The sequence below is a fragment of the Spea bombifrons genome, chromosome 1, assembly GCF_027358695.1.
Source record: "Spea bombifrons isolate aSpeBom1 chromosome 1, aSpeBom1.2.pri, whole genome shotgun sequence".
NCBI classification, from domain to species: Eukaryota; Metazoa; Chordata; class Amphibia; order Anura; family Pelobatidae; genus Spea; species Spea bombifrons.
Genome location: NC_071087.1, coordinates 61,085,861 through 61,101,841, shown reverse-complemented (window position 1 = coordinate 61,101,841; position 15,981 = coordinate 61,085,861). Strand labels below are relative to the sequence as shown.

The window sequence follows — 15,981 nt, the reverse complement described above, 5'->3', positions numbered from 1 at the left end:
GGCATCTCTCTGTGACACTGGAGGAAAGGAGGGGGGCATCAGACATTCTGTCTGGAACTTATATGGATTATCCTTTGTAACATTGAAAACCATAAAGCTGAACAAGGACATTGAAGTTACCGCAGATGACCTGTGTAGGTATAATTTGTTTTTTCTGTGTTTCTTGTGAGTCTAGTTTATCACTTTTGTACATAAGCACTGAGACACTTGTCACATTAAACTATACAGTGGTGTGAAAAAGAAAGTACACCCTTTGAATTCTATGATTTTATATATCAGGACATAATCATCTGTTAGCAGGTCTAAAAATTAGGTACATACAACCTCAGATGACTAATCAATCAATCTGGGAAGGTTTATAAGGTCATTTCCAAACAATTTAAAGTCTGTTCCACTGTTAGAAAGTATTATTAGTGAAAAACATTCAAAACCGTTGCCAAGTCTAATTACTCCTTTAGTTTTCAATGCTTCCTCATACACATCTGACTTTCAGATAAACTGTGTACAATATTGTTTATTTCAAGATGGATGCAACTGACAAACAATAGTTAAATAGTTAACTAAGCCCATCATTCACGGCCAATGCTTCTTCAGGTGTTCTTTTAAGTTAGGGATGGTTGCTTGCTGCTGCTTGCAGACATGACACTGAAGAGGAGATTTCAGAAGCTCAGCCATGCCGTCTTTCACAGTCACTTTACCCTTCTTTTTTACCATCTCTATCACATCTGTCAACAAACGGGACACATTTCTATAAATTCCAGGCAAACAAAAATGGAATGCACATCAAATGCTAATTGCAATAGAACAAGTATAAAATAGCAATATTGGTGTTGCGACTTTGGTAGAAAATGACAGCAACAAAACTTAAATGCAGTGCTTCAATGAAAGCAGAAGAGAACATGGAACAGGAATATGGCTATGCTTTGCTTAGGACAAAATAAAGTTTGATGGTTTTACAGCAGGTTGGGTGAGCTGAATAATAATAATCTTATCTGTCATCAAATCATATGTAAACCTGTTAAAATGCTAATGATTCAAATACACTGCTGTCACGTATAACACAAGACTACTCTCATATAGTAAACTGTGCATTACACTGCTTCTGATCATCTGTTCATAATAAATAGACACTTTTCTTCATGTCTGTTTAGTAAGTCAAAACGTATTTCTAAGGAATTTGCTGATTAAACCAAGGTTTACAACACTGTACACTAATATTTGAAATAGAAATGTAAATACTGTTTAGTAAATAAACTCATTGTCTTACCTTGAGAGTCCAAAAAATATTCTGTGGTGAATGAGTTCCAATGCTTTTTGTTTTTAAGACAAGGGGAATCAAAGTCTTGGCTGATGACATGCAAATGAATATGACTGCAACAAATAAAAGTAAATATAAAATATATATTTATAGCAGTGTACAGCAAGATTATAAATATCTGTCCATTCATTCTGATTTTCTACAGGCACCCCTTTACCCCCTGTTTTTTTTATTTTTTGCACCATAAGCAACAATGGCTGTTAACATTTTTGTGGTGCTCATGTTTAGGTGAGAATATAAGATATGGTGAGGGAAAAAAAAACAGAAAAAAAACCAGAAAAAAACATTTTACTCCTTTACAAAAGCTGATGAAAAAACCTGCTAAATAGAGTCTAATATGTGTCCTAAGTTTAGAAATACCCATTTTTTTGCAAGTTATAGGGCAATAAATACTTCAACTTCAAAACTGGTCACTCTGCCCTAATGTTACCATTTGTGACATCTTTGAAGCTGGTCAGTTCAATTTACTTCAAATCCTGGTGTTTTAACTCTTTCTGTGCACTAATTCTGCTACCAGCCTTTGTCAAACTGAGGTAATATTTTTTTGTCGGCCAATTCAATTTACCCCCATCAAACCATATTTGAACACTAGACACCCCATGGTATTTTCAATGCTAGTATTTTCACTATTTCCATGCACAAATTTTACCACCAGCCTTTCTCAAACTTTACAGTAAAACAAAAATCTACTATGGGTATTTCAAATCCCAGTGTTTTAACTCTTTCCGTGCCAGGATTATTGTGTACGGCCAATAAAAGAGCTCATCAGTGACCTGTTCGTTAACAGAAATGTACAAAGAACAAGGTCACCCTCTGAGACTGGAAGAGCGGAGATTTCATAGACAACAAAGAAAAGGATTCTTTACAGTAAGGACAATATTACTGCCAAGGGAGGTGATGTTAAATACGTTAGATGCTTTCAAAAGGGGTCCGGATATGTATATATTTTTTTTTAGAACGGAATGACATACAGGGCTATAAATAGAATATTTTAGAGTTTCTTGATCCAAGGAGAAATCAGATTGCCTTTTGGAGTCAAGAAGGAATTTTGCCCCCCTGATGGCAAAATTTGAAGTAGCCTAATTAGGGGTTTTTTTTGCCTTCTTTAGGATCAAAGTAGGAAGGTTATATAGAAGGGCTGAACTTTTTTTCCTGTCTTTCCGGTCTTTTTACAACATTATGTACTATGTAACTATGTGAAGATATACCGTATTTGCTCGATTATAAGACGACCCTGATTATAAGACGACCCCCCAAAATCTGAATATTAACTTAGGAAAAAAAGAAAAAGCCTGAATATAAGACGACCCTAAAGGAAAAAAGTTTTACCAGTAAATGTTAATTCATGTAAACTATTTTTTTTAATAAAAGCTATGATTGAGAAAAATATTTTTTTTTTGTTTTTATTTCTTTTATATTTTCTATTGTATTTTCCAACCTGTCCCCCAGTTACGCACATCTGCCCCCAGGCTTGCCACACCAATATGGCACTGTGGCCCATGATATGCCTTTTAACCCTCTATATGCCACTGTGCCCCATGGTATGCCTTTTGACCCCCTATGTGCCACTCTGCCTCCAGAAATGCCTTATACCCCTATATCCCATTCTGGCATTTAGGGGGTTAAAATGCATATTATGGGGCAGAGTGGCATATAGGGAGGTATAAGGCATTCCAGGAGGCAGAGTGGCATTAAGGGAGTTAAAAGGCATTATATAGAGCACTCTGCCTCCAGAAATGCCTTATACCCCTATATGCCACTCTGGCATTTAGGGGGTTAAAAGGCATATTATGGGGCAGAGTGGCATATAGGGAGGTATAAGGCATTTCAGGAGGCAGAGTGCACTATTAAATGCCCCCTTAATGCCACTCTGCCTCCTGAAATGCCTTATACCTCCCTATATGCCACTCTGCCCCATAATATGCCTTTTAACCCCCTAAGTGCCAGAGTGGCATATAGGGGTGTAAGGCATTCCAGAAATGCCCTACACACACACACACACACACACACACACACACACTTACTTACCGGTGCTTCCAATTTCCTGGTGTATTGCCGGGGCAGCGGGTTGACGTCTCATTCCGCGGCAGCCGGAAGGAGGTGGAGTTGGCAGCGGGGGTTTGTATGCGTCCGTCGCAAATACCTTCCCCGGCTGTCAGAGATCAGGAACTCTGGAACAATGATCTCTGACAGTCGGGGAAGGTATTTGCGACGGACGCATACAAACCCCCGCTGCCAACTTCACCTCCGGAAGCGCCGGTAAGTGTGTGTGTGTGTGGGGGGCGACGACAGGAGGATCCAGGTCCCCTGCAGCGGTGCGGGGGATCTGGATCTTAGTCTCCTAATCAGACCTCTATTTGAGGTCTGATTAGAAGACGACCCCGATTATAAGACGAGGGGTATTTTTCAGAGCATTTGCTCTGAAAAAAACCTCGTCTTATAATCGAGCAAATACGGTAGTACTAATTTCAGGCTCAAATTATATATGTTACCACTTTTTATGATATTATTATTATTTTATTATATTATTTTTATTTATTTACATAGTGAATAGTAAGCAAGGCTCTATTGACTTGCATGGTTAAATGAATGCTGCACCTCAGAGTTGTCAGGAGGATCTGGAGAGACCCTCTTGGGAACTGGTCTATTTTCTCATGGGCACCGCCAAGAGGCATAATCTCTCACTATGGTTCTTGTGACTGTTCAACGGAACGCGGTCACAGTGATCCCTGGGGTGGGTTTTCGGTGTCATTGATCACCTCCTGACTTTTTTAAATCAGACAGCCGGCGACATATTTTATATGACACTCGGGAAGCGAGCACACTAGGCCGTTTGGGATCTTAAAATCGCTTTCTACAACCATTTAAACACATTTTCACAATGTTACGGAAAAGGTATTTTCTTATAATGTTTGCGAAAAAGAAAAGCAATTTTAGTTTCTGCCATGTCTTTTTAACTATATACAATATTTATTTTCTTTCAGGACAAGTAAGACTTTTCTTTTAAATAATCATATAAACCATAATTTAGTAAGAGAAAAAAGTGGTCAATATTAGAAAAAAAGGCACATTTTTCATGGTTTCACCTATAAAAACTATGCACCTATAAAAACCACTGCAAATTGAAAAAAACAGTCTATTTTATGTAGGTACTTTTCCTGATTTTGTAAACACCCGTTTCCAGTGTTTTTAAAAAATATACTGGGAGTTGGGCCCCAATAACTGCTAGGAAAAGCAAAACTGCAATTTGAGTTTTTATTTAACTATTTTAGCCAATTACGTTCCAAACACTGCAGTAAAATTTTGTTCTTCTATTTAACAAATTATATGCAAATGCAGTATTTCAGTAGATTTCTTTCCCAGGGTATGTGAAAGTACAGAAACAATTCATGATCTATATTCTGCAACATAATATATCCTTTAAATTATCATTTTTTCCCACAATCAAATGCATTTGGCGCTTTCCTAACACCCCCCCCACCAACTCCTTAACAGTTGATAATAAATAACTTACACTTGAAATTCATTTGTCTTAAGAAGAATGTCATAGGGATCTTCCCTGTCATCTATCCATGGTATGGCATGAAGATGAACAGACTTGTGCATCATGTCTCACCTCATGCTTGGAATTGCATGGTATCCCAATCTAAACATGGGGCTTGCAAGGTTTGTGTGCTCCTGTACCAACTTGCTCCCTATAGCATGCATATGCTGCAGCAACTCCAGGTGCTCAGTTCTCAGCATTTTCAGGCTGGAAATGGATTCCCATGGCAAGATCAACCAATGGTAACGAGCTTTGGGATATTTGTCTTTAATCACCACAACTTTACTATCCTTGAATACCTACATGAAACAAAATAAAGAACAAAAGGCCAGTGTGTTTTTATTATGTGAAGTTACCAATCAAGAAAATAGTTAAAATGAATGGAAGTTGATACGAGGTAAGTACGACCACTAAACACATCTCTTGGATGGTATTTAGTTGGGGGATGCAAAATAAATTAGCAAAACCAACCATGCACCTATTATATGCATTAAAGTGCATATAATGGTTGTAGTGTCCCTTTAAATAATTAATCATTTAAATAAATCAAAGAGTACCCATTTCCATTTTTTCCACCCTGTGAATGGTGTTGGACTTAGTGCTCATTTCTCCACATTTCACTGCTCTAGTTCTAATACACACCAATTTAAAAAAAAAAAATACAACAAATCATGACAAACAACTGTATTGGGCTCTTTTCCTCAAATAATTAAGCTGTAATAATGCATTTTAATTTTTGGGGAGAGCAGTTAAAAACATAAAATGCGAGAGGGTAACCTGCATTGCTGTATCCTGCATGGAAACCTTTAAACCTTGGCTCCAATGTCCTCGATTTTTAGCCTATAAATAAAACAAGATGTATTAAGTGCACAAATTTATTAAAATATACACATAGATTTTTAAAGAGATACTCTAGTGTCCCAGGGAGTGCACATGAAAGTACAATGTACATGGAAGTACTTGTAGGCCTTTTCATATGCATTGTTCAAAGTACAAAAGTTGCAGCTTCCCACCACCTACGTGGTCCAAAAATTCTAGCACCAGTTTGGCTGACCAAAGCAGCCAATCAGCTGAAGGAAGTTGCTCCCACTGTTGGTATGTATATCGCATGCAAGGAAATGTGTTTGGCCCAACATCTCCTGCATCAAAAGGCATATGTGGAGATTCAGCAGAATTCTGTCATGAGTGTCCAAGGGAGGCACCGTGTAAATGTAAAGGAATCTCTTAATATTTTAAATGCACATATAATGGCTGATTATTGTAGGAGCGGACATACCATGCTTTTTTTTCAAGCAACATATGTTTGCTTTAGTAATCACCATCTTTAATATGCTACTCATATATTGGTGGCTGCTTTCAGTCAGGTACCAGTCTGGTCTTTGACTCACGCACAGACAATGGGCAAAATATTTAACTGCATTTCTCCACGTTTAGCTTTAAAGTCAGCCACAATCCATCTGTGTCACTGGAATTATCCACTGACAAGAATCGGCAGCCTCCAGGTCAAAACAGGAAGTTGCGTACTCGTCTCAGTAAACACACAAGACTCATTATCTTCACTTACTTCAGGTAACTGATGTTGATCTTCAGCTTTGTACTCTGCGCTACTACTTGTACTAGGACTGGAAACACTAAAATCAGATTCCACTTTCCCACACTTCTTAGAAGTTTCCATGGTCTCATTTGAAGTATCTTCAGATGGCCTTTTATTCATCCTTTTGTTTTTTTCTGTTTCTTTTTGGGTAGAATCGCTAGCTCCTTCCACAAACTCTACCGTGTATGGGTACAGATTATTCACCACATGCAAGATTTTTCCAGGCTTCAGCTTTACTTCCTGGTCTTTGCCAATGTTCAAGAAATCAACACTTGTTGGGTTAGTTCCTATCTGCGTAGCAGACACAAGAACATAAATTAAAATCGTTAGCATGTTTGCAAACATATTCTAAAGGGGCTGTTTTATTTAGATAAATTCTTAAATTGCATTCACTGACATGTTAAAGGATCACTCAAGCCATCTTTTCATGTTAAACAAATATTCTGAACGGGATCTAATTTTTACAGTATATAATATTTTTATGTGTTATGTGTATGCGTTTTAGCTGTTATCTTGAGGAGATAGTCTTACTTCCCCAGAACTAGTGAAGAAGCTTTACAGGGTAGGGTGCAGACAAATTATTTCATACGCAAGGGTAGCTGAGCCAGGTACACATGACGCATCACACCCAGTTACAAGAAATTTTGCTCTCCCTCCTGCAGATTCTCTTGTATTTCTCCTTATGTCTTCTCCACTTTATCACCGCCTTATTGCTCATTATCTTTCCTTTTCTCATGATCTCTCCCCTTTGCCTATCTCCTCTTTTTTTATTTGTAACATGGTGGTCCCGTGGTAAGAGCACAAGGCCTGTAAGGACCTCTGTTCAAGTGCTCCCTTTGGGCATATTTGTTTATTGTTTTTGGTCTCTCTTTGCATGTGTTTGGGGCTAATTTTTCAAATGTGGTTTTTAGTGTCTCCAAACAAACTAGCATGCAAATAACTTACCTAACAGTTTAGAGAATATACCTAGCGGTTAGCAGATGGCGTAAGGGGTAGTACCATAGTCCTGTTAGTGGATAGTGGTAGTGTTAGGCACAGTTAGATGTTACAGTATAGTGTTAGAAATGATGATCAGTGACCAAAAGTGCTATTAATTGGTGGTCACATCGCAATTTGTTAGGTTAAAAATGTGTTAAAAATGATATATTGTGATTATTGGTTTTAAATCAAATGACTTGTGACCAATAATCAGTGACCTAAAGTGTCACTGGTACGTGATCAGGTAGTATTAGTTATGTATTTAAAATAATTAAAAAAATGTAATGAATAAGTTGTCCAACCAAGAATATGCTGCATCGGACACAATCACAGCATTGAAGGGTTAATGCTCTTCCTTGCTGTTGCTGGTCTGCCCAGGCCTCTGGGCAGATAGCACCAACAGTCTGCCCGGACTTCAATGACATTTTCTTTACCAAGACATACCAGGTATGTCACTGGTCCTATAAGTACTTTATTCATTCGTTTATTTTTAAAAGATACATATTAAATCACTTAGAGGATTTTAACCCCTTCACGTCCAGAGACGTACCAGGTACATCATGCCGTGAAGGGGTTAAAGTCCTCTAAGTGATTTAATATGTATCTTTTAAAAATAAATGAATGAATAAATGAAAAAAAAAGCACTTACCTAACACAGAAGTTGCAGCCATGCTGTAAAACCTGACTTGTTCCTCCATAATCTGACATTTCTTGCCACGGATTGACAGATTCATGTGGCCAATCAGTGGCAGGAAAGCGTTCCCATTGAACTCAATGGGAGGACTTCACATATGTGCACAGGAGTATAACTAGCTGAATCCCAACCCCAAAATAATAATAATAAAAAAACTTTTCATGCAGGGGTATTATTCTACTGGGGATATTGCCAAATGTAAATCAGGATTTTTTCATCAAGACCACCTAACTTGTAAATTTACAAAATATTTTTGTAACATATTACTAAAAGTCCAAAAAGCCTCTGTCACTAGAGTAGGGCATAGCTTAATCTCAACCTTTACGTGTTTTTTAGATGCAACACATGGACTCACATTAAGTGAAGCACAGCTAAGAAAGGGATAAGAGCCCAAATATACTTTAACTATAAAATCTTAAATATTCTCTAAATAAGTAAGTTCAACATAAAAATGCAGAGCATATTGAGTAGATAGCCTTTCTTATTACATTCTACAGCTGTGTACCACCAGACTGGAGTACCAGGAGTATACAATACATTGATAAATGAGTGCCAAGAACAGATAAGATCAGTGTTTTTCAGCAAATTCAATAACTGCAATACAGCAGTTACTTCAGCACCAAGTACTTTTCTTTGTGCCCATTTTTGGAGGTATTACATTTTGTTTAACTACATATCTGCTTATTAGTTTATCTAGTTATGTTACCAATGTAATGCAATGTAAAACAAAATATGAAAGAAATTACAATAGTTTGTCATAAACCACTAAAATCATATTTCACAAAAAATTAAAATATTGTATTATTTAATTGTTATATAGTGTAAATAGTAAATTAATACACAACATACCTGTTTGATCTTCACATATCCTTTGTTACAATCTGCCTCCAGATGGACTGCATGAATAAAAGGCGGGGGGTTAATACAGACTAAAATGTCATACACTAAACAAAATGCTCAGAGCTATTTGTTTTCCTAAAATGCCAGCACTAAAACAAAGTAATCAAATGTACTTGCCTTTTGGTGTGGCTGTATTATAATCCTGGATTATCGAGGATTGATACGCCGGACCTTTTTATTAGTATTATTATTTTACCCTATATTATCCTAAATTCTGGTGTCCTATATTTGGAAATACCTATAATTTATATCGAAATTCCATACAATTTGGAATGCACGGTTTCTAACTGGAATATTGAGCCAAAAAAACAAATATATATATATATATATATATATATATATATTTCAATAAGTAGACAATAAGAAGCAACCCAGGGTATGTCGCTAGGGACATCTGGTTACTTGTCATGCAGACATTCGGCTGCCTATCACTGCCACAATTAGCATTAACTTCCTGTGCTTTTGCACCAATACTTCTGTGTTACTTAGGATCTTTCTTGCAGGGCTTCTGTGTAATGGCAGAGAAATTCTTGCTCAGCTCCATCTCTGGATTATTTGAGCATGCCTGTATACTGGGTAGGATGCTTCGTTAAGCCTATGTTGTATTTGAAGAGGCTTAGCAGCTCCCTGTGTCATCATAGCCCATAAAGTATATGTTTTTGGAATCTAGACAACCCGGGGTTTTCTATCAGGAGCATTTCTATCAGACACTTGTGCGGGGCACAATGCATTGATAGTTGTTTTTGTGCAATTCCAAATACCACCAAATGTTTCCCTTGATTTAATCAATCAGTTGCAGCACTCCAATAGTTAACAAAAAAAGCAGAACAATATACTGTATAATACTTTTTTCATGACAGCATGGAACGTCATGAAGGTTTTAAGGGGTTAATATACAGTACTAAGCAAAAATGCTGTAACATGTAAGAATGCTTTAAAACAGACTTGTTAATAGTTTATTTCTATCACTCAACAAAAGGCAAAGTGAGCAAACAGAAGAAAAATATAAATCAAAACTATTTGCATTGGCCTTTAAAAAATGATCAATTCTGCTATTGTGCAACACTTGCACATTTTTTTTTTTTATTTTTTTTTTAGGAACTTGGTAAGTAGGTTGCGGTTTCAGTTGCTTCAATCTGCATGTAATCCCAGGCAGACTCAATGATGTTGAGATCAAAGCTCATTTCCATCACTTTTTTTTTTTTACACTGCAGATATTTCTTATGTCAATAAATTTGGGCCAATCAGATGCCTCCCTGTATGTACTGCATGATGGATAACTATCTGCTTGTACTTCCCAGCATTGAGACCAATAATCATGACTAAATACTAAATTGCAGAAGTACACTTATGACTAGACTTCTCCGGACAGTAGATGGGTGAAGCAGGGTCCCACTGTTTTCCGCCAACACTGAGCTGATAGCACTAGTTGACAGTTGAGAAGGGCAGCAAGCATTATGTGTTTTTCTCCTGCGGAGTTAAGTTTTCTTGGTCGGCCACAGCATCTACAATTCTCAACATTGCCCATTTCTTACTCGTAGTATATTGTGGGACAATGGCTCTTTTAAAAATTTTTTATTGCTTATCGCTTCCTAAGCTCTGTTTTAGCTGGCCGCCACTTTCCGCCCATGATCCACGGCCAGCGGTGAAAACGGTATTAAACAGCAGCCCGCACACGTACGGGTTTTGTCACCAATGCAGTGCATCCTGACCCGGTACATGTACGGGCTTTGTCGGGGTTAATCCTCCTACACCACTGTTTCTGTTTCAGTTAATGACTGTGTTTCCCCCTACACAGTAAACTGATGATCATTAGCACATGTTTGGTAGAATTGTTTAAGCTTACACCTACATCCATGCAAAATCATTGATGTGCAAATGTACCTAAAAGAATTGATGCTTTGAGGCAAAGGCTGGTCCCACCATATATTGTTTTTTTTTTTTCAATCTGTTCACTTACTTTACATTCTGTTCAATTACAAAAATAAACTATTAACATGTCTTTTTTCCTCAGTACTGTACTTCATTTCAACTACTATATCTTGTTTTAACCATTGGGTTCCCTTTAACCCTCATCTGCTCAAAAGAGTGTAAATGCTGTAGCTGGGCTTCTGTTGTCTGTAGCCGATTCTTCCAAGACTCGTGATCTTTGGAATTCTCTTTGCTGGCTTTAGGCAGGACTTGCATTTCATAGTGTAGCTATACACCGGTGCTTGAGTACAAGTGTTATATTCAAAAAAAAAAAAACGCCTGAATTTAAGACTACCCTATAGGAAAAAAGTTTTACTAGTAAATATAAATTTTTTTTTTTTTTTAATAAAAACTGATTGAGAAAAAAGAATTTTTGTTTTTATTCCTGTTATTTGCCAACCTGTGTCCCAGTTATGCACATCTGCCCCAAGCTTTCCAGATATGCCTTATGCCCCCCTATATGCCACTCTACCTCCCTGATATACTACTCTGCCCCCCAGAAATGCCTTATACCACCCTATACGCTGTATAACTGTTGTACCAATAGCATCTGGCAAACTGAAGACGGTTGTTTGATTTTGGATGCGAGTAGAGACTTTTCTAAAAACCCTTCCAAAAACTTGTGGTGATGTCGGGACACAAGACGCACCTAACTGCAATTCTCCAGCTGTGATCCTTGGAGATTTGTTGGCCACTCGAACCATCCTCTTCACAGTGCATAGAGACAATATAGTCACACGTCCTGTTCCAGGTTGATTCATAACATTTCCTGTTAGCTGGAACTTAATTATTGCCCTGATGGTGGAAATGGGCATTTTTAGCTCTTATTCCATTTTCTTATAACCTCTTATTTTGTGAAGCTCAACAACCTTTTGGCACACATTAGAGCTATATTCCTTGGTCTTATCCATTGATATGAATAACTATTTGGCCTGTGTGTTACCTGATATTTGTACCCCTGTGAAACAGGAAGTCATGGTTGAACAATTTACAAAAAAATGTAAAATATCAACAGTAATATAATTAAACATGTTTTCTGTTTTTTTCTTTTATCATATGAATTCATAGGGGTGCCAATAATTGTGCAACACATACATTTAACATTTTTTTTTATAAACCTGTGTTTTGTTTTTAATTGTTTAACCCCTTCAGGACCGGCGTCCTCGTACTGCATCTTCCCTTAAAGACCGCAGTTTTATTTAAATATTTTAATTCCGTGCTCGTGATTCGCTTCAAGGCGATCACGTGCACGGGAATGAGGGGGAGTGGCTGCTACGGATCGCTGGGGATACCCAGCGGTCAGTAGCAGCCGCCCCTCGCGATCCCAGCGTCCAAAGCAACGCTGGATCGCGCATCATCGATGACGTACCTGGTACGTCCCGGTCTGGCGGTGACGTATGACCAGGTAGTACCAGGTACGTCCCGGTCCTGAAGGGGTTAATATCCATGACTAGCAGAGTATTTTTTTCACAGCCTTCTTTGCTCATATTTACCAAGGGTAATAATATTTGTGGGGGAGGGGGTTTGAACAGTTATCAATCATGTGACAATTAACACCGCGCATATGTTTATGTAAAATAAAATACCTTGCTGTCGGGAGCATTTTTTATCCACTATCCGTGTCTCTGGCCCACGCCCAATCACCACCAGCTCTTGATGTGGCAATCTGATACGACCATGCCTGTTATCTTTACTTACTAACCAACATTCAAGCATTTTACACTGTTGGGGGAAAAAACACACATATTACGGTATATATATTACAGAAGAATGGCACGCAGCAAAAAAACACGTGGGACACTATCACCAAATCAGTCTTTGTGCAACCTGTGACTCCAGGAATGCACTTATGGAGACCTTCAAACATAAATGCACAACATACATTGGTAAACAGTAAAAGAGGCATTTGTAACCTGTAACAAAATTGTACATTGTAGTAGGTAGCAGGACAGTTCTAAGCGAAGAAAGGCTTTTGAAAGATCTTTAATTTCTATGTTGGAAGCTCTGGAAATTACCTCTGCAACCTATTTCTTAAGCAGCACTACATGAATCTGTAGGTATGTTACGTTAAAAAAATAGAATTGTTAAGATAGTACTGTAAAAAGAGTAACTGATTACCACAGGCATGCAACGGTAAATTACCTATTGTCCAAACTTTTACAAAGCTATGGATTTTAACACGGGAAACTTGCAGTGCCCAAAAGGCTACTTCATTTTCTCGAACTGAAACTCTGGTTTGCCAGATTCTGAGATTCTATGAAAATCCGATGAGTTATCTTGCCCATCATCCAGCTTCTTTCAGCATAGACTGACCTTAACATCTAATATTTGAGGAGGTCGGTAGACGGAACTGGATATTTGGAATGAGCAAAGGGGCTGGTCTCAACAGCCAAGTTTATAGTTTGTGATAGAAGTGCTGTCTTTTTGTTTAGACAAAAGGGTGAATGTTTTCAATATTTTAAGATAAGAGGGGAAAAACCAGACATGACTGTTTCTTTAACTGATGCAAATTCCACTGTTGCTACATGACAAATTTAATTTAATCCAAACTTTTAGGCTTGACCCTGTTGTTTCAATAAAGACATTGAAATCTATCTACATACGTAACGTAATACACTCTTTTATTCTCATTTGCAATCCTGTTTCGCATTATTGTAAAATATGCATCAAATCAAAGAGATAAAAAAAATAACAATCTGGTATTTGACTTAACAACAAAGTAAACATTTTTTGGACATCCGTTCCACAACAATTGAGCAGATGATGTCCTTGATAGATTAAAAAAACAAAACACTGACTAGGTTCATGCTGCTTTAGTTTGCAATATAAAAAGATCACCCTTGTAGAATTTTTATCCATATAATACCTTGGATGTAAGATAACAAGAAGAGGCTCTCCGTAATATTTCATGGCGATGAGCCACAAATAACGCACATGAAAGTCCGTCCTGGTTATTAAGGTGGCATTATAAAAGTAAAGCCCTCCATGACACACTTTATTAGCCTTTAAAAACTTTCATTGCAAGGCAGTTGCCTGTTTTAGAGTTGAATGGGACTTCGGAAACGGTGACTGCCTCAAGATTGTAAGCTTGCGAGGACCATCTCTACCTAATGTATCAGTTTGTCTTACTTTTTATATGAATAAAACAGAAAAAAGATAATAATAATAGCCTACCTACAGGCTCCAGACTTACCAGATGGCTGATTTAACCCAGAATTTAGACGTCTATGTTTAAACCCATTAAAAGCTATTCTCAAGTATTTTTTCCCTGTGTACAGAGCTCCCAGTTATTCTATGAAGACACTTTTTCTGCAATGCATAATGACCACATACGGGAATTAAAGGGTTTGGGGTTTAACACATTGAGGTGCACAGCATTCCATTTTATCTCTGCGCGTTAATAACTACATCGTTACTTACAGCTGTAACACGCGCTGAAGTCGCTCTTCCGTTTGAATATTTGGGTATTCAAGAGTGGCGCACCAGGCATTACGCGGACTAAAGGAAACCGCCCGGCGGCCATGTTAGTATCGGGCATGCCAGTAAAAATGAACAACCTGTAACATGTTTGGAATCTGTCTAGTTCTCGTTTCATACGTTTTCTATGTATTTGAAAATAAACCAATACTCCCCAAAACCCATACTTCTTGCACAGTGCGTACCAAGGTCGACACTAGAGATGGAAGTAACTGTAGTGTAGCCCAAGAGTCTCTAATTGAAGTTATTTTTATTGTGCCAACTTTGAAGTAGACGTAACGTTTAGGAACCTCAAACTTTTTTTTAATGATAATTTGTCGCATGTTATCCATAACCGACCATATATAATAACGTCGCTCATAACTATTTTACATTTCCTTTCGCAATTTAAAACGTATCTTTTTCAGATGGAACATTCCATCTAAAGAAGGTCCCGAATCACTACATTTTTGTTCTAATAAACATATCGGCGTCGACTCTACAAACACAACATTCTTCAAATCCAGGCTCAATTCTGTATGCCATAATCTCTACGTCGTAAAGACTGGTTGAGAGAGAAATTCCTATTTATGCAACGGTTGTGTTTGTTTCCACAGACCTGAAACCGCATTAGGCCTCTAGCGTTTAAAGCTCCATAACTAACTGTAAAGGGCTGTAGAACGGTACGGCAGCCCATTTTCCTGCTGACGTCAGTGCCTATAGCTCCTCCTCGTTTTTTACATAAAGTTCCCGGATGCGGCTCTTTCGTTCGATCTTTCGAGAAGCTGCTTTCGGGAAAAGCACCAGAGCTTCGAGCAGGGGGCTATCGCACACTCGGTACTGCTTGGTGAGTATGAGGGCAGAGTACGCGTCTCATTGAGAAAAGTGATTCCCGTGTGTTAGGAATAAGAGGAGAGTGTTTATTTTTTGTTTTTTTTTCGGGGGATATATTTATAACCCCCCCCCCCATGTACCTTCTGTTACCGAGGTTTACGTCCTCTTAGCTTATCGTCATATTTCCTACGGGTATACACGTACGTTGTAATACTCGTTTGCTATTCTTGTGATTATATTAGGGTTTTTGTTTATTTTTTTGCTCACGTTTTATGTTACATTAACGCCATGGAGGCTTTCTCAGAGACCCCTTTGCGTTGTTAACCCACCCGGGGGTACATTGCAATCAGTGAAGTCGGGGGGGGGGGGTTCTTCAATGTGACGTCATTGGTATCGTCGCCTTTCCCATATCTAACCTCCACTGGGTTGAGGGTGTTACGTCATCGCCACTACCTAGCGCGTTTCATGGCCTTGGAACACATGGTCCTACCCGATTGGGCCTTTAGTGACCGTACAGAGGCCTAAAGAAAATCCCTCCCCATCTTCTCTTTGTGTGTTGGCACGAATCGCGCCCTCCTGAGATGATCGTTAATATCTTTGACAGTTGAGATCTGTTTTTTTTTTTCTTTCTCTACTGTTGTCTAAGATTGCTGAAAATACCCTTCTTTTTACGAGAAACCTGTGTATAAGGA

The 15,981-nt window shown here is 38.1% G+C and overlaps 1 protein-coding gene across 3 annotated transcripts; it reads right to left on the bottom strand.

Annotated features, from left to right (window-relative positions):
- Positions 1-496: 496 nt before the first annotated feature.
- On the bottom strand, positions 497-15,114 carry APTX (aprataxin). Of its 3 annotated transcripts, none has more exons than XM_053462083.1 (8): positions 15,075-15,114; positions 12,586-12,721; positions 8,978-9,024; positions 6,427-6,747; positions 5,640-5,702; positions 4,935-5,161; positions 1,268-1,371; positions 497-725 (listed from the first exon to the last, which is right to left on the bottom strand). In XM_053462083.1, the coding sequence occupies exons 1-8, from the start codon at positions 15,084-15,086 to the stop codon at positions 574-576; spliced, it is 1,062 nt and encodes a 353-aa protein (XP_053318058.1). In that variant the 5' UTR covers positions 15,087-15,114; the 3' UTR covers positions 497-573. The 3 variants fall into 3 exon arrangements, with proteins under 3 accessions (XP_053318058.1, XP_053318064.1, XP_053318071.1); XM_053462089.1 differs by lacking the exon at positions 15,075-15,114 and adding an exon at positions 14,420-14,495; XM_053462096.1 differs by lacking the exon at positions 15,075-15,114 and adding an exon at positions 14,193-14,213.
- Positions 15,115-15,981: the final 867 nt, after the last annotated feature.